The sequence below is a fragment of the Chrysemys picta genome, chromosome 4, assembly GCF_011386835.1.
Source record: "Chrysemys picta bellii isolate R12L10 chromosome 4, ASM1138683v2, whole genome shotgun sequence".
Taxonomy (NCBI): Eukaryota; Metazoa; Chordata; order Testudines; family Emydidae; genus Chrysemys; species Chrysemys picta.
In genome coordinates, this window is record NC_088794.1 from 63,997,115 (window position 1) to 64,020,968 (window position 23,854).

Genomic DNA, 23,854 nt, shown 5'->3' on the forward strand with positions numbered 1-23,854 from the left:
CCCCAGTGGGATCTTAACCTTGTCCTCTCAGCCCTCACAAAACCACCCTTCGAACCTATGGCAACCAGTACCATGACCCACCTTTCATGAAAGTTGCATTCCTACTAGCCATCACTTTGGCCAGATGGGCCAGTCAGCTAGTGACTATGACGGCAGACCCTCCCTACATGGTTTTCCACAAGGAGAAGATTTCTCTATGCTTGCACCGCAAATTCCTCTCCAGGGTTGTGTCTGAATTCCATCTCAATCAATCAATCCACTTACCTGTATTCTTTCCAAAACCACATGCCTCTCCCGGCAACTCCCTTGACGACAGACATGCCCTAGCATTCTACCTACGAAGAGCTAGGCCCCTTAGAAAGTCTCTGAGACTCTCTTTGTTGCCATGGTGGAGAGATCAAGGGGACAAGCCATATCCTCACAAAGGATCTCTAAGTGGATCTCGAGCTGCATATTGTTCAAATACTTGAATGCTATAAGCCAGGGGTAGGCAACCTATGGCATGTGTGCCAAAGGTGGCACGCAAGCTGATTTTCAGTGGCATTCACACTGCCCGGGTCCTGGCCACCGGTCAGGGGAGCTCTGCATTTTAATTTAATTTTAAATGAAGCTTCTTAAACATTTTAAAAACCTTATTTACTTTACATACAACAATAGTTTAGTTATATATTATAGACTTATAGAAAGAGATCTTCTAAAACGTTAAAATGTATTACTGGCATGTGAAACCTTAAATTAGCGTGAATAAATGAAGACTTGGCACACCACTTCTGAAAGGTTGCCGACCCCTGCTATAAGCTATCAAACTTCCCCCTGCTGGGGGTCTTACAGCTCACTCCACAGGGACACATACTGCCTCCAGTTACAGTAAGTAACCTCCTCTTTGAGCTGCGATACAAACATGTATTCCACAACCCACCCTCCATCCTGTCTGCATTGGAGTCTATGCTTTTGACATATGGTTGGTAGGAACTGAGGGGAGTCGTGGCGGCTCATCTAGCCAGGGAGAGGCTACAGCTACGAGGCTTGAGCGCCACTCCACCTACAGATACTCCTAGGCAAAATTATCTGGCTCCAGTGCACTAGGTGTGTGCATATCTGCATCACATCTCAAAGAACCACAGTTACAGTAAATAACAGTTTCTTTTTGCACCTGCAATTTGCTTTTTCATCAAAGTTTTGTTATTTTTTTTGTTGATTATATATTGTGGATCATCTACAAGGACTGAAAAAATTTCTGGGGTAAATGTCATGGGGCTTGAGATTGCCCCTGCACATGGTGCTGAAGGATTCGATCCACTAGTATTGGGTTAACCAACATGCTAGCTCAGAAAAAATAAATTAGCAGGTGAAGAAAATTTTCCTTTCCAGCTTGATGGGGAAAAGTTGGTTTTGGTTCATACATTTGGTGCTATTGTAGAACTGTGATAAAAGTAAAGCATTTACATTGTTTTGTGTACTATTAACTATATTCTGTTGTCAGAGGATATAAATAAAATTAATCCTACTGCTCGAATAATAAAATTAATCCTACTATGTTATATTGTCAAAGTGTAGGAATAAAATTAATCCTACAAAGGCAAAAATATAGATTATGTTGTTTTAACATACCATTTTAAATTTTATCCACTATTGGTAATGAAGTTACAAGCAAGGACGTTTACCATGGAAGAAGAAAAGGTACTGTGTGTAATTGCATTATTACTATAATTTATCATTCAATGGAAGAAATATGTGACAGGTGTGTTATAAAAATTTAAAATGTACATTACATTTGTTTTGAGTATAAACTATAAAAGATCATATAGTAACAATAATAAGCAAGTATTAATTATTTTTATAACAGTAGTGCCTAGAGGACCCATCTGAGATTAAGGTCCCAATGTACTAGGTGCTGTACTAAAATATAGTAAGAAAATATTAATATTGCATAATGCATATAAGTATACTAGTTTAACTGCACAATATTAAATTAAGCATAGAATGAAAAATGCTGACGGTTTTCATAAGGTTGACCTGGCTAAATTTTGATTTAAGTAATTGTACTTGCCTAAAATTCCTCGTTTCAACTGGATAAAGCAGGGGTCGGCAACGTTGGCACACGGCTCGCCAGGGTAAGGACCCTGGCGGGCCGGGCCAGTTTTATTTACCTGCTGACGCGGCAGGTTCGGCCGATCGCGGCCCCCACTGGCCGCGGTTCGCCGTCCCGGCCAATGGGGGCGGCGAGAAGCGGCGTGGGTGAGCGATGTGCTGGCCGCGGCTTCTCGCCGCCCCCATTGGCCCGGGACGGCGAACCGCGGCCAGTGGGGGCCGCAATCGGCCGAACCTGCCGCGTCAGCAGGTAAATAAAACTGGCCCGGCCCGCCAGGGTGCTTACCCTGGCGAGCCGCGTGCCAACGTTGCCGACCCCTGGGATAAAGTATTTTTCATCTCTGATCTTAAATAACTGTTAATGTGCACTCTTTTAAATGGTTGCTGAATTTGACTCCAGAGGTGGCTGAATTTTAATGATCAATAATAATCCTTATACAGTATATAGTTTACACTTTCATTTAAATAGGTGAGTATTACAGCTCTTGTGTGCTCACACAATGGAAGTTATACAATATTGGAAGTCAGTGGCTCAGTCGTCCCTCAGGCAAAACTCACACTGTGCAGGTCAGAACAGCAAGATCAGGCCCTAAGTTTGAGATCCTTCTGGGTGTAAATTAGTACAGTATTAATATTAGAATCTCAATTGTGGCATCTAATACTTTTAAGGTTTTGTAATACTTGCATTGCAAACCTTATATTTAATCTATAAACTGCAAGATTTGTGGGAAAGCAGTATTAATTTTCTAATGTGTATACCCAACAACGTGTCTTGTAATACTACAGTATTCTTACACATGGAGTCTCATGCTTGAGTACTTTATAATAGCCACATATTTAAAGAAAAGAAATAAAACAAGGAAATTACATTTAAAAATATTAAATAATGTTAAGGTTGTGACAAAAGATAGGAAACTTGAAGTCAATATTAATATTCTTAAGCCTTCCTCTTGTACCGTTATTAATACATTAAAACTTAGGGAAATAAATCAGCTCTAACATGTTTCGGTGTAAATTTGAATTACAAATTTAGTATATTTGTATACTTTTATATTTATATTTTTAAAAGATTAAATATTCATCATAGTTTTCACTTTTTTTTCTTTTATATAAGATTCAGATGTTACAAAAGTGCGGATTTTGTATTTGACCAGGCATTTGTAGTTTTTAGTCTATGGGTGGAGACTCCAAGGTGACGAATAATAGATAAAAGTGTTTATCTGATTTTTTCCAGCCGTATTCCCTGATATTTGACCAAGCAACAAATAGATATAACCTGCAAAGGAGTCTGTTTGATTTTACTTTATTATTGAAGAAAGGCTATTACTGTAATACCAATTAGTTACCCTTCTCTCTTCAGTATCACCAACATACTTTGTCTTCTAATTTTAGTATGCGTTAGTGGTCACAATAAGTTTCCTGCTACATGTAGACGAATCCTGTAGTTGCTTTAATCAACTCTGTTTAAAAGGAGATTCTAGCGTTACTTATATACTTTGGCCTTTGGTAGAATCTTTAATAACCTACAAATAGGAGTATACACGTTACACATTACATTGGAATTTTAAGGACTGGTTTCACTAAAAAACAAAACAAAATACATGTGCCTTGGTTGTGTCCCATGTTGAAACAGTACAGAGGTGTGCCACTAAAGTCTTGTCTCAAGTCTTGTCTACACACACAAGCTTGCATTTGTTTAACTAAAGGAGTGTTTAAAAACTGGTTTAGTTAAACCAGTGCAAACTTCTTTCATAGACACTCTTGTTTTGCTTTAAGAGTGGCTTATGTTGATTCAGCTGAATTTATTTCTTTAGCCACTTATGTTAAACCAAAATAAGACATTCTTAAACTGAAATAAGTGTCTGTTTAAATTGGTTTTTACACCAATTTAAGTTAAACTGGAATAATTTTCTCATGTAAACAGGCCCTCAGACCTTATCTACACAGAAAATTGTACTGGTTTAACTAATAGTATATTTTTAAACCAAGATAGTTAAACCAGTACAAATTTGTGTGTAGACATTCTTATTTCAGTTTAGCTTCATCCTTTTTTTTAAAAACAGGATTAAGCAAAATCATAATAAATTCTTTAACTGAAACAAGCGTGTCTGTACATAAACTTTCACCAGTTTACCTAAATAAGTTAAAAATATGTTGAGTGTAAAGCAATGAGTGCCTTCAAATCTAATGGTTAACAGTATCCACTTGAGGGAGAGGAGAGCTCTTTTTAGGTTGTACAGCATCTCTACACACTTCTAGGTGTCAGCTTGGTTGGTGTTTTCCAATTTTCTTTGACAGCTGTTGGTGAAGAGTCAAATTTTAAACTGATTTATACCATTTTCAACACCAGTGAAATTAGTAATCGCTTTGATTTGTACTAATGTAATTGCATAATTGATAAATTGACCCTTCCTCTGTTAACACAAAGGACAAATTCTCCACTAATATTGTATGCATTCCATTGTATAGGTAAATGGCTCTACAGTGTGCTGTTTTGGTATTTAATATCTTGGTTCAAAACTGGGATAATTCGTTAATCCTGCATTTATGCCTCACATTTCTCTGCCATAATGGAAATAATCCACTTGGAGTCCAAAGTTCCCGGACTACTTGTAAGCGGGGAAAAAAATCACCACTGTGCTCTCAGTTTTAATCTCTTTTTAGCAGATTTCTAAATACTCCACATATTGACTTAGCTAAATGCTACATGATTGTTTTGCATGCAGATTGTTCTCCATGGTCAAGAATCTATCACAGTAGAGTAGTGCTTAATATTCTTTACACTTGTGGTTGACAAGTTTTTGTCATAATGTGTTTGGTTTTTCCAAATGCTAAAGTATGACTTCTGATTTAAAGGGCAAATATCAGCTTGCTATAGAAACAAAAGAAAAAGAAATTGATGGGCTGAAGAAAACATTAAAACCATTACAGGTAAATTAACTTTATTGTTAAATGCAGTACTCATAACTCTATTTGTTGTTAAGTGGAAAGCTTTTCTTTATTCTTTGTTTTTAAAGGGGGTCTTCTAGGAGCTCTTACTTTCTTTTTTACTGTACAGGTGAACCTGACCTCCCAGCAGCCAGGTGCAGCTGCTGCCTGAGTTTCCCTCACCAGTCCACAGTCTTTCTTTATTTCTCAGTGTTTTTTAATTTAGTTCTTCCCTTCTAGGAGGACTTCTGGGGAAATAAAAAGTCCTAATGAAGTATAAAACAATGTCCTTTGCTCTCTCTGGGACACAGCCTTCCTCTTTCTTTGAAGTCTTCTTCTCTGGCTACAGAGAAGTAAAGGGGGTTTTCCCCCCACTCTCTGGAAGCCTTGGCACGGGACCCCTAAACAGGTGCCCACAATGGTCCTCAAGCTCATACTGCTACTTTTGCCCCTTCACCTGGTTTTGCCACAAGTTTACCATCTTCTCCACATAGTACACAACTAACAAACATGTCTTGCTCAAACTCTCACCCCTGCCTGACAAAGTCACTATTTGCACTGATTGAGGTTACCACTGTTTGAAATCAGATCATGCTACACATTTCAAGCTGTGAGCTATAGCATTTTATTTTGTCTACATGGGGCATTGCATGGGTGCAGCTACGGTGGTGACTGGGTACAGTGGCTGGAATGAGGGCAATCTCCAGTGTAGTCAAGAATTTTAAAAAAATATTTATATTGGAAGGTAGCTAGTGATAGTCTTGTTCTTAAAGATAAAGAAAATGAGATACATTCTGAGATTGGTCGACTTAGAGAGTAGGAGTAGGGAATGTTTAGTTTAAGGAAGGAGAGAATTACCGACAGTGGAATGTGTTACCAAATCTCAAGTTTTGTCAGCTCCTAATTATTTTCCTACTTTTGGCTGAGTAGGTTAGTCATTTATTCTGCTCTGGGCAAGAAGGTAGTTATGCTTCAGATGCTCACTCTGCAATTGTAGATTAACTGGAAGGAGAATTTTCAATAAGACTGGCGGCATTTGTCTTGTAATTGTGCTAGAATACCTTCTGTGAAGCCTGGGATTTTGACATTTCTGAAAGTGATTGTTACAAGTCAGCTGCAATATGACTTGAACTCCAGTACTGCCAGCATAAGGCTCTTGTTCTCACTTTTTCTGGGACTCAGTTAATAAAGAATTAAAGGAGGGTAATATAATTAATGTCAATCAACATGGGTTTATGGAAAATAGATCCTGTCAAAAATTTTTTTTTAATGAGATTACAAATTTGGTTGATAAAAGTAATAGTATTGATACTTAGACTTCTGTAAGGCATTTCACTTGGTACTGCATGGCATTTTGATTAAAAAGTTAGAATGCTATAAAATTAACATGGCACACATTAAATGGATTAAAAGCTAGCTAACTGATAGTTCTCAAAATGTAATTGTAAATGGTGAATCATCGTCTTTCTAGTGGGGTGTTGCAGGGATCAATCCTTGCCCCTACGCTATTTAACATTTTTATCACTTGGAAAGGGTTCAGAGAAGAGCCATGAGAATAACTGAAAGATTAGAAAATGTGCCTAACAGTGATAGACGCAGGGAACTCAATTTATTTATTTTAACAAAGAGAAGGTTAAGGGGTGCCTTGATGACAGGTTATAAGTACCTACATGAGGAACAAATATTTAATAATGGACTCTTCAATCTAACAAAGAAAAGTATAACATGATGCCATGATTGGAAATTGAAGCTAGACAAATTCAGGCTGGAAATAAGACATACATTTTTAACACTAAGAATAATTAACTATGGGAAGAACTTACCGAGAGCCATTGTGGATTTTCCATCACTGACCAATTTTAAACCAGTTGGATGTTTTTCTAAAAGATCTGCTCTCAGAATTATTTTGGGAAAGTTCTATGGCTTGGGTTATACAGGAGTTCAGACTAGATTATCACAATAGTCCCTTCTGGCCTTGAAACCTATGAATGAATCTATGTATTTATTATAACATTTTTGTAAGATTGATGGTAGTGCTGCTTCTTGTTTTTCACCTTTTGAAAATCTCTTTCCATTACTACTAAATCAGCATAATAAATTGAACTTTGGATATATTTTTAAGAAATTGAAGAGATGACATAAACTTCATTTCGTCATCTGTATTATAAATCAGAAGGTATTAGGAAGGGCAGTTGTTGCCCTGGTGTTGGCATGAACTAATATTGGCAAATTAATCTTGAGATGGTGACACTGGCACTCATATGCCATCATCATAGCTTTGAACACTGCTGACATCCCTCTGGACAGTGATTTTGTGTAGATCCTGCTGCCATATATGCACAAGTAATATCCCATCATGTAAGTGGTTTAACACATTCAGACTAGTGCTGGCATGGGTAAATGGTATTATTTATGGATAGACACCCAGATTCTTGGTTTTATGGCCCAACTTTATCATAAGTACAACATCTCATGCTATTTTTATATATGGAATTATGGCCCTGAAGGTTGGGCACACAGATTTCTTGGCTAGTTACTATGGCTTTGGCTATGTCTACACTACAGATCTTACAGTGGCACAGCTGTAGTGCTGCAGCTGCACCACTGAAAGATGTCCCATGTATCTGTCCTAGGCCGATGGGAGAGCGCTTTCCCGTCAGCATAATTAAACCACCCCCATCAAGTGGCAGTAGCTATGTTGGTGGGAGAGTGTCTCCCACTGATATAACGCTGTCCACACCGGTGCTTTTGTTGGTGAAACTTTTGTCGGTCAAGGGGTTGCTTTTTCACACTGCTGACTGGCAAAAGTTTTACCAACAAAAGTGCTAGTGTAGACAAAGCCTTAGTTTTAGGTTTTCCTTTTTTTAAGAGTCTCACATTTGCAAGTATTTATAGTGTTATTGGAGAATGGATGCCTAGATTCTTTCAGTCGATGTTGTGATTTACCCTCAAAAATTGTTTATATTATTTCTATTTAACTAAAATCAGTTAGCTAAAATGTGGTCAAATCTCTGGATCTAAATGAAACTCCAAATCAGATTCCAAATACTCTCTTTATTCTGTCTTGTTGCATACTGTCCTTTTGGAAGGAAAAAAGATAATTAAATTCTTATCAATAAACTCTTATAGAGAGTCTTAGAGTCTCTAAGGTGCCACAAGTACTCCTGTTCTTTTTTCTAAAATTCTAGTTTGAGTTGATATTTGTTCTTGCTCCCCCTCTATCTGGCCCTGATTCAGCAATGCATTTAAGCAAGTGATGAAGGAAGAATTACTCTAAATCAGCAATTTTCAAACTATGGGGCCAGCCCTCCCAAGGGAGGCATGGGAATGTGTCAAGGGAGGTGCCAGCTCTGTGCTTTGCTGTTTTGTTTTGTTTTTTTAAGAGCTCTAGCTGTCAGCCCCAGGTAGCTCCATTCCCTCACCAGGAGGCAGCCCAGGCTCAGGCTTTCCTTCCCCCCCAGGATCCCTCACCTGGAGGTGGTGGGGCTCTGGCTGTCAGCCCTGGGGTATCAGCAGCAGCACAGAAGTAAGAGTGGCAATGGGGCACTAAGTCTGCTTTGAAAAGTGACGAATATCACTTTTCACATTGCCACCCTTACTTCTGTGCTGTTGCTGGCACGGTGCTGCCTTCAGAGCTGGATGCCCAGCCAGCCAGCAGCTGCTGCTTTCTACTCTGCCTTCAGAGCTGGATGGTGGTATATGTAGTTTGGGGGACAGCATAAATGACCACAGACACAAAGAAGGGGTGCCTGATCAAATAAGTTTGAGAACCACTGATCTAAATGATGTGGAGAGGTTTTTTTTAATTGCCATAACACTGCTCTACAGCTAAAATGCTTCTGAAATAAATGTAGTCAAACTTTACTAATTCTGGGTCACTGAGAACAAAAATGATGCTTAAATTGTTGATTGGCTCTAGTTTTGAAGATATGCTATTGGGTCAGTATATACGACCCTTGACTTGGGAATGGCGGAGGATAAGTGAGTTATAAAGGGAAGGGATCTCAATTTAAACCAGAAATGACTAAAATACATCAATGACACAGGACCCACATTTTCTCCCATCCTCCTCCTCTGAACCACACCTCCTAACACAAGGTGAACTGAATGAACTTGTCAGGGATTTGGAACTACCCAAGAGTAAGGCAGAGCTGTTGGGCTCCAGACTACAGCAGTAGAATCTCCTGGCAGGTAATGTTAGGGTTTCCATGTTCCGTGACCGTCAAAAGGATCTTGTCCCATTCTTCTTCATGGAAGGTGATCTTGTAGCCTGCAACAACATCGATGGTGTGATGGCAGCCCTCAACGTCGTTCACGATCCAGATGAGTGGAGACTGTTCATTGATTCATCGAAGACGAGTCCTAAAGCTGTTTTACTGCATAATGGCAATGTTTTGCCATCAATTCCAGTTGGTCATGCAGTCCATATGAAGGAAACCTATGACAACATGAAACAACTTTTGAGGTGCATAAACTATGACCAACATCAGTGGCAGCTTTGTGGCGATTTGAAGGTTGTTGCTCTCTTGCTTGGTCTGCAGACTGGATACACAAAGTACTGCTGTTTTCTCTGTGAATGGGATAGTCATACAAGAGATTCCCACTACATCAAGAAAGATTGGCCACTCCGACAGTCATTGGAGCCTGGGAGGAAAAGTGTTCAGCATCCACCACTTGTTGAATCAAGGAAGATTTTGTTACCACCCTTACACATCAAGCTGGGTCTGATGAAGAACTTTGTCAAGGCCATTGACAAAACACAAGCAGCTTTCAAGTACCTCCGTGGAAAATTTCCAAGGTTAAGTGAAGCTAAGATAAAGGAAGGTGTCTTTGTTGGTCCTCAGATTCGTGAACTTCTTCGAGATGATGCATTTGACCATGCACTGTGTGGCAAGGAAAAGACGGCATGGAAAGCCTTCCAGTTAGTGGCAATAAATTTTCTCGGAAACAACAAGGCAGACAACTACAGGTTGTTGGTGGAAAACCTCCTCAAGGCATACAAAAGCCTTGGTTACAACATGTCACTAAAGATAAATTTTTTGCACTCTCATCTAGATTTTTTTCCACCAAACTGCGGAGCAGTGAGCGACGAGCACGGCGAGCGATTTCACCAGGACATTGCAACAATGGAGAAACGCTATCAGGGCAAATGGAGCCCATCAATGCTTGCAGACTATTGCTGGACAGTGACAAGAGATGCTCCATTTAATGAATACAAGAGACAAGCCAAGAAGCGCCGAGTAGACACTGAATAGGACTAAACTATGTACAGAATAGTTTTTTTGCCTTTTGTTTCATAATAAATTTTATTTATATAACCCTTTTGCTGATTTTTAAAGTGTTACATAAACAGGACAGGTGAAATATTATTATGTAAAGCAACCATAAACACATGAAAAGACCTAGGTTTACAATTTATGATTAAAACTCTACTATCTACACAATATACATAGACATAAAATGTAAAAACTTAAATATCTTAGAAACAGTAGCCAATCCATTGTTTTAATTGTCATATTTGAATTCAGCACATCAAAATACATAATAAATAGCACATTTTATCTCTGATAGCAGACGACTTCTCAAAAATTGTAGACCAGTGTAATTGGGAAAACAGTAATTTATAATTGTTGTAGGTGTTTTCATGGTTTGTCCTAATGTTTAAGTAGCATTTCTTGTATTATCAGAAAGGTCATATTTGAAACATTAATAACTTCTTATTGTTTTTCAAGAACTTTAAACTGTTTATATTAGAATTTTTAGCAATGGGTAATTGGATCTAAGGTTATTGATATTGTATTACATATTCTGTTCTTATTAACTTTGCTGCATAGAGTGGTATCTTTGAGTGTCATTCTCTACATATTTAATCATCTGGTTAATGTTGAAAATATTTTAAAAGTAAAAGAAATTCCTCCACATGGCTAGCCTTCTGTTTAAAGGTTGTAAGGATTTGTTTTTCTTGTTCAAACCATGACATAGAACAGGTGGTGTATAGTGTAGCTCATGGTCTATTGACCATGATACATGGACAGCTAGTGTAATAATGGTTCTCCTGGCTTTCCTTAAGTAAGATAAACTGAAATAAAAAATATTTCCTAGGATGTTAAGAATTTGATTTAAATGTATCAATGCAAGTATATTCAGAGTTGAGGTTGAACCTCCTTAACCCAGCCTACTATACCTAGGTATAACAGTGCATGTAGAGTTCAGTCTCTGCATTTGGCAAGTTCTATAGTGTGCAGGGCTTAAGGGAGCCGGAGGTCACAACAGTGTCTGTAAGCCACCTTTTTGTTGCCCTGAGTTGTACCCATTTCAGCCCCTGGCATGAGTTAGAGCAGCCTCAGCTGCCCACAAGCAGATTCAGGAATTAGAGGAGAGGGGAAAGACAGGAAGGTAGAATGCAGTGTGGGAGGATGAGGGAGAACGAAGGAGAGAGCTGGGGAGTGTGTGGGGGGAAGGAACAGGGTGGATAAACCAGAGAGGCAGGGAAAGATAGGGCAAAGAGACAAAGCAGGAGGAAAAAGGGAAAGAATGGAGAAGAAGTTTCCAAAGTCAGCTGTGGGATCCTCAGTATGAATTCTTAAATATTATAGGTCTGCATTCTTTTCTTTAAAGTAAAATTTCTGCTCAAGATTATAATTTTGCACTCTTAGTTTTTAAATCACTTTCTTAAATTGTCAGAATTCCACCTTAAATTGATTCATTGTTCTCTAGGCTTCCTTCAAAAAAAACCCACATTTTTGCACAAGGTCTACATAAACAAGACTCTTGGTTATTATATTTTTTCTTTAAAAAGAACAACAGGAGTACTTGTGGCACCTTAGAGACTAACAAATTTATTAGAGCATAAGCTTTCGTGGACTACAGCCCACTTCTTCGGATGCATATAGAATGGAACATATATTGAGGAGATATATATACACACATACAGAGAGCATAAACAGGTGGGAGTTGTCTTACCAACTCTGAGAGGCCAATTAATTAAGAGAAAAAAAACTTTTGAAGTGATAATCAAGATAGCCCAGTACAGACAGTTTGATAAGAAGTGTGAGCATACTTACAAGGGGAGATAGAATCAATGTTTGTAATGGCTCAGCCATTCCCAGTCCTTATTCAAACCGGAGTTGATTGTGTCTAGTTTGCATATCAATTCTAGCTTTGTATCCCTGATTGTACTTGAGGGTCACCTCTTATTTGCAACCTTCACTTGAGACTGCATGTTGTGGCCAGCCACCAGTCTTAATTGGCTATGAGTATTGTTGTTGAATGAAATTAGGTACTTCTTTCCCAATGGGCTGAACTCATTTCCATTACAACATTACCAGATGGAGATATTGGAAATTTAACACTGATCTTTCACATGCTGGTCTGGGTTCATCAATACCAAGGGGATAGGTGTCTTATTAATACCTTAGCTAGATAGACAAAGCACTCTAGAAGAACAGGAGGACTTGTGGCACCTTAGAGACTAACAAATTTATTAGAACATAAGCATGCTTATGCTCTAATAAATTTGTTAGTCTCTAAGGTGCCACAAGTCCTCCTGTTCTTCTTTTTGCGGATACAGACTAACACGGCTGCTACTCTGAAAGCACTCTAGGACACTACTAGCTGAACTGAAACTTGAATGCAAAATTTTAGTGCAAAGCAAGTTTTTATATTCAAGTGATAAATCTCTCATAATATGAATTAAAAATTGAAACAATGCCAGTCTCTTAACAACAGAAATACTAGTGAATGCCTCTGTTGATGGATTAAAGTGTACAAGATTCAAGAATTGCAACTAAAGTTCCAGTTATTGATTTTATGGATGGTAATCTTTGAGATCTAAGATCTTCCAGGTCTAAAGTCCATAGTTAGTTGGTAAATCTCACACTATTGCAAAGTTTTTGTATATCCAAAAACAGTATTTAATTTTTAGGATTGTACATTCATATATTCAAAGGTTCAGGATAGTGGCTATACACCTAAACATTTGATCACTGCAAATGATACTAACATGTGCTGGCAGTATAATAATGCTATAGTTAAAGGTATTAAAATATCACTAATATTTGTATATTCTATGAGATAAAAGATAAGGGATCAAATGTTTCTAATCTTACTCAGGGATTACTTGACTCAAGATTCTCATTGACACTGGTGACTTTGCAGTGGCTATTACTGGAGTGGAAAGTATTATATTAATGACTTCAAATGGGAATTTTTCATTAATAAGAAACACAAGAGTTGTACTAAAATGTCTTTATTTTTCAGACATTTATAATAGCTATTTATCTATTTGTTCTGAGTAGAGAACAGGTTCTAAGTTCCTCTAAGACTCAGAGATTACGCCAATTTCTACTTCTTCTTTCTCCCCTGTTTCTTGCAAAGGCCCTACATGAAGGTGATCTTTCCTCTAGTGAAGGTTGGTTATAGCTCCCTCCAAAGTCTATGCTGATGGTGGGGGAGAAATGTATATCACCTTTTAGCACTCCTACCACCTGTTGACTTATGAATAAAGTATGGTGTACAGAACTTAAACTTGGATCCCCTCGTTTTAATTTAATACATAAAGATTTTCTCCTACTCCTTTTGAAATCAATAGGAATTTTGCCATTGCCTTAGTTGAAAATTGGACTGAGATCTAATTTATTTCTAATAAAATATGGTGTAAAACAACTATATTAAAGTAATTACAAACCATGAAAAAGTTTCACAGGCACCAGTAGTTGACATTTTCACATTTGGTCACCAAACCTGGTCTTTAATTCTTGTAAATATATTTAAAAAATGTACTAATAAAATATTGTGTTGATCTATATTATGTTAAAAATTATTAAAATAATATGTATGTCATAATACACATTTATGCTCTTTTACATTAATTTGTTTGCATTAGAATTTCACTGATTTCTTTTGCATTCTTTAGATATTTAAATAAGTGCAATGTTATAATCTTAGTCTTACAATAAAAGAACCATTACAGTAAATGAACCAAAAAAAAAAGGTATTACTTCATTGGGATGAACAAAATCTTCAATACACATTGAAAATATAAACAAAATATTTAATATGTATGCCTTCTTCAGTAAAGATTGGTAAAGAAAAATTATACTGTAACATTAACTGTGTAGCTTTTTTGTGTTTTTACAGATTTCAAAATACACTTTACAGAAGAAATTGAATGAAATGGTAAGAAACTACAAAAACTGTAGATGACTATAGATGAAAGAGACCAAAAATTTTTGCAATGACAAAATGATGACAGATTGGGAGGGTTGTAATGAAAATACTGACAGAATTTTAGAAATAAGCTATGAAAAGTAACTGTTTAGACCTAGCTAAAAGAAAGAGGTCACATCATCTTGTTATATGTAAAATACTTCAGTTTTTTCTCTTCCTTTTACTATATTCTGACAATTGCAGAATTGTTTATAAAAACCTTTAATTTAATATTTGGAATATTTTTTTCTAAAATTGAAATATTCCTTAGTTTGTAGAGCATATGTAGTTTAACTTTTGCTTATTAGAGCCAGCGAAGATTTTCTCTACAGAACATAAAAAGAATAACGATATTACATTATCCTTAAAATTATAAGGCATGGCCTGGAGTTGGCTGCATTAGGATGGAATAGTCAGGGACAATGATATGTCTAAAAGTTAATACGTTAGCAAACAGAATGACATGGGGGGTGGGAGTTAGAATTATTTTTAATATTAATTCCCCAGCAGAGTTTAGATTTGATCCAAGGAGACAAAAATAAGAGGCGAGACAATTTACTCCCTCAGACATTGAATATAGAGTGACAGTTTAGACACTCTGAATCCTGTTGTGTGTTTTAGGAAGTGAAAGAGCGAGCTGCAGAAACATTGCTAAGCTTGATTGAATAGAAGCTGTGAAAATTCTGTTGCTGCTCAACTGGAAAGAATAAAGATAATATTGTCAGACCATTATAAACTGTGATTTTAATTAAGAAGCTCAAAAACTAGAGTCCAGTTTAGCTTTAAGTACCATGACATTTGTACTGAAAGTCATCTTCAACGCTACAGTGGTTTTACACAAAATGTGGTGAAATTGAATAATGTGTCCTTTGACCTGGGAGATAAGGCTACAAGTTAAAGATCAAAGGCAACATAAAATGTGTTTTGTCTTATTTCACTTTTAACTTGCATTTGTTGTTAAACAAGTACTTGTAATCTGAAAAATGTTAAAATATACAAAATTATTGAATTTATATTTATATCCCTTCAAGTACTGTCTTTTACTGAGCTCCCATGTTCCGTCTTCCATATGAAAGAGAATAATATTTAAATTACAACACTTTTTGTCTGCAAACTAGAGGTGTATTTACGCCTCCTTATGAAATGTTGCTTATTTATATATCCTTGTATTTTATGTTGTGTGTGTAAAAATGTGTATATTATATATACACACACATATACACACAGACTCATAATCATTAAATAATTGTCTTCGGATGCCTTGGAAACACTCAAACACTACAGTGCTGATACACTGTAAGAACCTGGATGAATAAATAGGTACTCGTAATAATTTCCTAGAAATATGTGGGAAAACATGTTAGAAACCCCTTTTTTGAACATGTCCCTACCTTCTGTAATTCATATTTTCTTAGCTCTATTCATAATAGGTGCTCAGAATCTATGATGATAGGGGCCAGATAAGGAGGTAAATAGAAGTTCCATTATCTATTTATCTGTGTAGCAATGCAATAATGCATTTTAGATTGGGTCAAGTTCTGACAGCTTTACTCCTTGAGCAGTCCTGTTGAAATCAAAGAGATTCTGAGAGAATAAAGATGATAGATTTGTAGCCATTGTGAGTGATAGTGGCCAGTCCAGGGACTTTGAGATTATGATGTAGAAAATAGATAAACAAAGAGCTCTTAGAAATTCCAAGGCATTAGTTATTTGATGCTCATTTATATGACAGATTATTTCCTTCTTTATATTTCTGTTAAAGAAGGGTCAAATTCTGCCCTGGCTAGTGCATTGAAAATTAGCAGAAACAATGCCTAATTCATATTCTGTACCTTAGAAAACCTGCCAGCCAGATAGCAACATTTGTTTCTGCTGGGGACTGGATGTGCCATCTTGGGCTTGTGCACTCTTTAACCTGTAAAACTGCAATCTTCACACATTCTGTGCACACCATACGTAATCACGTTGTGCAATCAAGTTGGGTTTGGGAATCAAGGTTGCTGTGGGTTGTTATCCATTTATGACACTGTTGTATAAATTACGTTGGAATTTTTAACCAACAGGGCAAAAATTTTGTTTTTGTATCTGAAAAAGATTTTAGAAAACTTTTTAAATATTAATAGAAAATTTTAATGTCATTCCCTCCTGTTTCAATGAAAACAAGGGCCCCGATTCCCCAGTGCAGTATCCTAGTTTTTATACCTGTGGATTCTAGTCCGTGGGAGGATCAAGACAGTACTGGTGATGATAGTGTAGGCTTGGTGAAAGTGGCTTCTGTGCCATGCCTTCTCCCTGTAGCTGACATAGAGCCAAGAGGGCATGATTGGGGAAAGAGGTCATGGCCATGTCTTCCCCTTAACCTTGCTGATCCTTAGCAGCCATTATCAGTCCCTTGGCAATTAATGTAATTTAGTGTGTTCTGATGCTGGATTGGCACAGAATAGACTCAAGGTGAGCTTTTTATCATCTTTGTGCTTCCTCCCCAGCCTGCACTGCATTATCCTCAATTATAACTGAGGATCTGGGCTAAGGTTTTTCGGTTTTTCCCCCCTCAAACTTTTCCCTATAGTATCTGAAACATGATGCTATGCATGAGAACCAAGGAGGGATATTATATGTAAAGTAATCAGTCTAGTTTCACTCTTTCTAAGTTGAGTGTTATGAAAACAGTAAACACTCTAATTTGAGAAAAATAAATTATATTTTATAAACTGTTTCATTTTTAATAATCTAAAATATTAGGGACACACTTAAGGAATTTTTATATGAATATGATTTTTATCTTGGCAGTCTCAACATTTTTAGGAATTCATCCACAACTGTTCATGGCTGAAAAACAGAAAAACTTGTTCTGGACGCATTAATTTTTTTTTAAAAGATTGACTCTAGGGGGAAAAAATGTGAAGGGACTATTGTATGGGCCAAAATTTCCTGCTTTGATTTACACATTTTGATAGCTCTCTCCGCATAATTTCCACATCATTTTGCCTCAAGTCTCCTACTGTAATAACTTCTCCGTCTCCCTGGTACTCTCAGTTCCCAATTACCACCTTCAGCCTCACGATATATATCTGACTACTAGTGTCTCCATTCCCAGCATATTCCTCAGATGTGAGCACTTCATCTTGTGTCTTCCCCCAAGCAAGCTACCTGGCCCTGAGCTATTTCCCTGGACTAATTCCATCAAGAAATCACTCTGTTTCATCAAACAACATGGCCACAACCAATTCTACTCCCCATCCCAGCTTATCTTTATTTCAGGTGAAGGGCACTGTAGTTATCCTTCCACATGGAGTATCAGACTGTAGGACGGAGAAGTAAGATTCCATGCCTTTCCACTCTAATAGGAACAGACTTCTGTGAAAGCTCCAGGATCAAACCCTCGCTCTCCAACAGACTCCTTCCAGATTTCCTCTATTTTGTTTCCAACAATTATTTTAGGGGAGGGATGTTAGGGCCTGAGTGGAAGACTGTTTTACATCTCTGCCAGGAAGGATGTTAGGGAAGTGGCAAACCTCAGCTTACCTTTTCTGGGAATGAAGCCAGGAGTGTGCTTTTCCACCAGAAGTCATCTTTGGGCCAACCTTTGAGGGACAGCAGGCCAGTCTCTTTCTCCCTTGGTAAGAACATGGGGAAATAGCAAATCAGCACGTTCTTCCTAGCAGAACATCTGTCCAGAATATGTGAAGGCAATGACATCCCATTTCCCCAGTGAGAAGGATATAGGGGGACTGGCATGTTGACCTATCATGAGGAAAGAAGGTGGCAAAACAGTAAGATAAAATATTGCCAAGTTAAAAAACAAAATTAAAAAATTTGCAGATCTTGGGGGGGGGGGGGGGGGGGAACCAGAAGATTGGGAGAAACTTCCTGCAGATTTTGCTGTAATTCTTCAAAGTATGATATTGTCAAAGCTTGTGATTCTTAATACACACACGGTTTTGTAATATTTTAAATATGAGGCATGTATTGTAATGCATTATTGCTAAAGTAAGCCAGGGGTTTAAAAATAATTCCTGCATTATAGGGTCAATTTGCCCTACATTGTGTCTCATTAATATGAAAATTAATCAAACCTTTCAGAGTAATGGAAATTACCTGCATCGGGAGGAGAACATACCCATGTATAAATTTATATATAGGTCTATTTAAGGTTTTGACACACAGAGAGATAACAGAAAAGAAATTCAATTTAAATTGACATGGCTCTTAGCTTATCATGCTGTGCCTGGCTACTTCAGAGCACAAGAGCTAGAGCAAGAAGAAAAGATAAGCATGGATTACTTAATGCCAGGCCACAAATAAAGAAACAAAGACCAGGAAGTTATCTGGTGGTTATACAGGTCATGGGTTTATTGAATAAGTAACTGAATCAAATGACCCAAACCTAAACCTTGAGAGGAAGTCCCTCATGGGTGTGTGTAACTCCACCATTACTGAAATCTCTGAGCTGTCTGATCCCATGGAAAGACACTATGGGTGTTCCTGGACTGGTCACAAGTGGTTTCATCCCCGGGACTGATTTGCCATGTTCCAGTTATGGCCCAATACAGTGTGTCTGGCACTGAAACCTTATTCTATGGTATACTTCTTTCAAGCCACCTTGGCGTAGCTGAGATGGCATATTACTTAATCCAATTATTTCCCTCGATCATGCTTTATCAGCAAGGAATGCCTACCTTTGAGGGCAGTCAGCTTAAGTTTGGCTCTTTCTACCACCATCTGCCTGGAGCAGAAGAAAAATTTGCACTTCATGTGTAAGTCTCTAATAGAATAAACATGTCTGAACCACTGTCAGAAGAAAAGGTAATAATCAAGTGTCGTCATTAACTTTCTTTTCTTATTTTTGTTGGTTTCATTCACATCCCTAGCATTACTTAAATGCAGTTATTTGGATGTTTTTTTCTGTGCTGACATAAGTAAAGGGTTGGAAAAGAGAGAAGAATTATATGAAAATTCATAGGCTGAATAGCTGGAAGTGATTTTATAAGTGGTTGCTGTTTCTTTAGCTGTGCTTCCATTACAACTTTCAATTTGCTGTATTGTGTTTAATTTTATTATCTTATACAACATGAAAAATTTGTATTATATATATCCTATTTTGCTAGTCTTATGTTGGCCATTTCTTTGATTACCATCAACTTTTATTATCTTCTGATGCTTGGACATATATTGCATTTGTTAGCCTATAAAAAGGGAGCACCACAGAAGTCAAGCAAGTTGAGCCAAATTCATCCCTGTGTAGCTCCACTGAAGTTACATACAGGAATGAATTTGGCCCAACCTGTTTGATTTCTGTTTTATTCCCTAGTAGCTTAACAAATGCAATGTATGTCCAAGTAAAGTAATGGAATTACACAGGGATGAGTTTGCCTCTGTATTTTTAAAGGAAATTAAAGGGAAAATTTAGCATACTTAATAATTAAAAAAAAACTAACAAAAAACAACAACAAAAACAAAACCACAACAAAACAAACCAGAACAAACCAGAAAAGAGACTAAAACCTAAAGTAAAAAAGGGATAAAAAGTAGTTTTACAACTGCATTGGTGTGTCACCTGGAATACTGTTCATTTCTGGCCAGCATGTCACAGAAAAAAAGATGTTTTCAGTGTTGTAGTTGTGTTGGTTCCAGGATATTAGAAAGGCAAGGTGGGTGAGGTAATATCTTTTATTGTACCAACTTCTGTTGGTGAAAGAGTAAAGCTTTTGAGCTACTCAGAGCTCTTCAGCTCTGGCAAAGGTACTCAGTGTCACAGCTAAATACAAGGTGGAACAGATTGTTTAGCATAAGTAGTTAACACGTGGTGTTATAAGAGACCTTCAAGGTGAAATGGGCTGTTAACACCTCTGCAGTCATAGGACTAAAAAGAGGGGGGTAGTGGGTTACAAATGTTGTAATAAGCCATAAATCCAGTGTCTTTATTAAGACCATGATTTTTATCATCTAGCAAAGTTGCGAAGCTTATATTCAGTGTAACTATTTATGCAAACAATCTTTTCCACCTTGTATTTATCTGCGACATGCTGAGTACTTTTCCCAGACCTGAAGAGCTCTGTATAGCTTGAAAGCTTGTCTTGTTTACAAACAGAAGTTTGTCCAATAAAGGATTACCTCACTCACCTTGTTTTGCTTAAAAAAAGATTAAAATTATTAGAGCACTGAAAAGACTTTCATATGAAAGTTGACTGAAAAGGTTATTACTGTTTACAGAGGAAATGAATAAATGAGCTCTCTTTCTCTCTCAAATGAATGGTATATAAAAGGCAAATCATGAACTCCTATTTACCCTTTCCTATAACACAATAACCAAAGAAACAATAGACTTAACACTGATAAAAGGAAATATATTTGACACAACAATTAACCTGTGGAATTCATTGACACAAGATATCACTCATTCAAGAGTTTAGTAGGATTAAAACAAATTAAATCGTATGGGTAATTAGAAAATCCACCGTTAGATTATTTGAGTTAAAAATGTATAAGGGATGTAATCCTTCATCTTTCCGGGCATAAAACAACCATTGATTGGCAGTGGTTAGGAAGAAACTTCCCCTATGAATGACTTATTCCATAATTGTCCATGAATCTGGTACTGATTTGCATTTGTGTTCCAATATTTTTAACCTGTTAGAGCCTAACTTTTGTTTTTGAGAAGTGACTTACATTTTAGATGCTTCCTTTAGAAACTTTTAAAATCCCTAGCTACTGTTTAGTAGTAAATGGTGAGCTTTTGTTTTTAGCAAATAATATATTGAAATTATTTTATTTAGATCATTAAATTATACTATTCTTCTTTAAATCTCTTTGCAGTTCCATTTGATTCAGAATATTGTTGGTTGAGTTTGATGCTTTGATTTATCTGATTTAATAGTTGAAAGTTTGGCGAGCACATTTATAATTGCTAGAATTGCTCATTGAACTAATTCTTGATTCCTGTTTTCAACAGGATCAAAAGCTACAATTGCACATAATGGCAAAGGAGGAACATCATAAGAAACTGAATGAAGTTGAGAAATGCTATGCTACTATCACATGTCAATTTGGAATGATAAAAGCGGCTCATGAGAAATTAGAGCAAAATGGTAAATCTTTCTTAAATGTAGTCCTACAGTAGTTATTTTTGTAGTGTTTTTTTCTTCTTCAATGAGTATTTTCACATTTAGAGGTTAATCCTGTCTTATCCATGGCATTAGAGGACCCTACTCAGGTGGAACTGATGAGTTTCTGTGACGGAAAGGAGGGAGAAGAATTTCTGAACCCTGTACCTAGGTCCACTGCCTCTAGTTATCTGTTTCATGGGTGCTTCCTGTGTCCCCCAGTGAGCAAAGATCATAGACCTCAGTTCTACAAAGAGCTGAGTTATCTTGCAGAGTGCTGAGTGCCCTTACCTGTGATTGACATCACTGAGGGTGAAATCCAGGCCCCACTGGAATCAGTGAGGGTTTTGCCTTTGACTTCAGTGGGGCCAAGATTTCATCCTGAGAGTTGAAGACATTTAACACCTTTCAGGAAACCTCATCAGCACCTCATAGAATCTAGCCCTTAGAAAAATTGGGAAGCCAGACAACTTTTTTCCCTTCTTCGGGGGATGAGGGGTTTGCTGTCACCTTCCAGCCATCAACAATCTCAATTGACAGTCTCCAACTCTGATTCATGTTGTTTTAAATTAAAAATGTTGTTGTCAATTGTACAGAAATAGAAAATAATAAAACAGGAAAAATAAATAGAACTAGATGAACAACATCATCTAGCACTTTTTTTAAAATTCTGCATAAATAACTATTCAAATATAACAAGTCTGTACCAAACACTCATTCCCATCTCTGTGCTTAAATTCTACAAAACTATTTGTGAATCTGTTGGTATATGACAAAATTGCACCAAGCATCTGTGTGCTTACTTATGTATAACAGTTTTGCACCAAATATGTTTTTCTTCCATAAAATAATACCAAAATTAAAACCAATAGCTCAAATATTTAAAAGTATTTGCAATTTTACACAGAACTTGTGTAGAAAAACCCCCATTATATGCATATAAGTCATGAATTTATATGTGACCACACCTTTTCATGTACACAACCCTGACTTGCATGTGTATATTTAGTGTTTTGTACATCCTTTTTGGCTGCATGCAAACATGTGCAAAGATCTTTGAACATTCAGTCTGTATATGTAAATACACATATGGAATATAAATAAATATTAGTTGTAAAAAAGACAGGAAAAAATCCAAGCATTATATGTCAAAAAAGGCTTGTGTAAATGAAGTTAAGTCATTTTTCAAAACCTTAAACTAGCTAGCTTTTTATATTTAGATAAGAGTAAATTGGTGGCCTGTTCTGTGAACATTCTTGGCATTTTAATGGCTGGGGTTATTCCTCATGCTCATGTCTTTTGAAATACAGTTGTGCTTAATATTTAAAACAAAAGAAAACATTGCTGTTCTTTCTTTTTATTTATCATGGAAAAGTCCTATTTACTGTTTATCCTATGCATAAAATGTTTTTTTGCAATTTTTATGGAAAAATACATTAGCTTTCTGTATTTACATAATTTGGAATATGTATAAATGTATTTTATTATGCAAAATATTTGCAAAGTAAACAGCTGGAAAAGATTAAATATAACAGCAATACAAGTGCTTCTGTTCAACAAGAAAATGAGCTATTCACCATAGTAACTACAGTGTATTTCTTACTGAAGAGAAAATTAATTTTATACTGTGTTATTTAACAGCCATATTAAGCATGTAGATCGCTTGTAAATTCTGAATATGAATCTACAGTCAATGGAAAAGTCACAGGAATCCATACATTAAATAAACCTCTAATTTCTAACCTACTGATTTCCTGGGATTAAAAATAGTGTTTATGAAAGGTTTCAGAGTAACAGCCGTGTTAGTCTGTATCCGCAAAAAGAAGAACAGGAGTACTTGTGGCACCTTAGTGTTTATGAAAACAATTTGTAGATCTTGAAAATGTTGAAGTTAAAAATTGGTGCTTCATGTAGTTGTATAGTAGAGATGCCCCTCTTTCTAATGGGATCCAGCACTTTTAACTCTGGCTTTATTTATTATTTGTTTCAATCTACCAGGCTTTAAAACCATGAAGGTGAAATACTGGCTCCACTGAAGTCAATGGGAGTTTTGTTATAGACTTCAGTTGGACAGAATTTCACTTATGATATTTTATGTATTGGAAAGTTGTCTTGGGACATTTTAAGAAGTGTGTTACATTTTGTAATGCATCTATTTAATTTGAAAATCTCTTTCATAATACTGTTACTGAGGCTATTGTAAGCCTGATCATATTGTAAGCCCAACTTTCAAACGTTCCACCTGAAATTGACAAGTTGTAAATGCCTGAGTAGAATATTTCTAGGAATTTTGGGGGAAAAAATTAAAAAGGAGTAGGAGCTGGATGGCACAGACCTGTGCTACCCAATTTTGGAATGGGAGCTGTTGGAGCAGTAAAAAGAGGGTGCATGAAGGGAAAACATGAAGGGAAAAGCATGGAATAAGGGATGAAGTGAAAGTATAGGAGATCAAGATGCATGGATAGGGATAGAGGAGACTGAGAAATACAGAGATTGGGGGACATGTACAGTTTTTTTAGATGTAG

The 23,854-nt window shown here is 36.8% G+C and overlaps 1 protein-coding gene across 1 annotated transcript in view; it reads left to right on the forward strand.

Annotated features, from left to right (window-relative positions):
• CCDC73 (coiled-coil domain containing 73) overlaps positions 1-23,854 on the forward strand; it is a 158,717-nt gene that overhangs the window by 90,471 nt on the left and 44,392 nt on the right. Inside the window, exons 5-8 of the mRNA XM_065592461.1 lie at positions 1,645-1,680; positions 4,948-5,022; positions 14,158-14,196; positions 21,179-21,314. Of these exons, the coding sequence (XP_065448533.1) occupies positions 1,645-1,680; positions 4,948-5,022; positions 14,158-14,196; positions 21,179-21,314 (286 nt within the window). The remainder of the gene's footprint in view (positions 1-1,644; positions 1,681-4,947; positions 5,023-14,157; positions 14,197-21,178; positions 21,315-23,854) is intronic.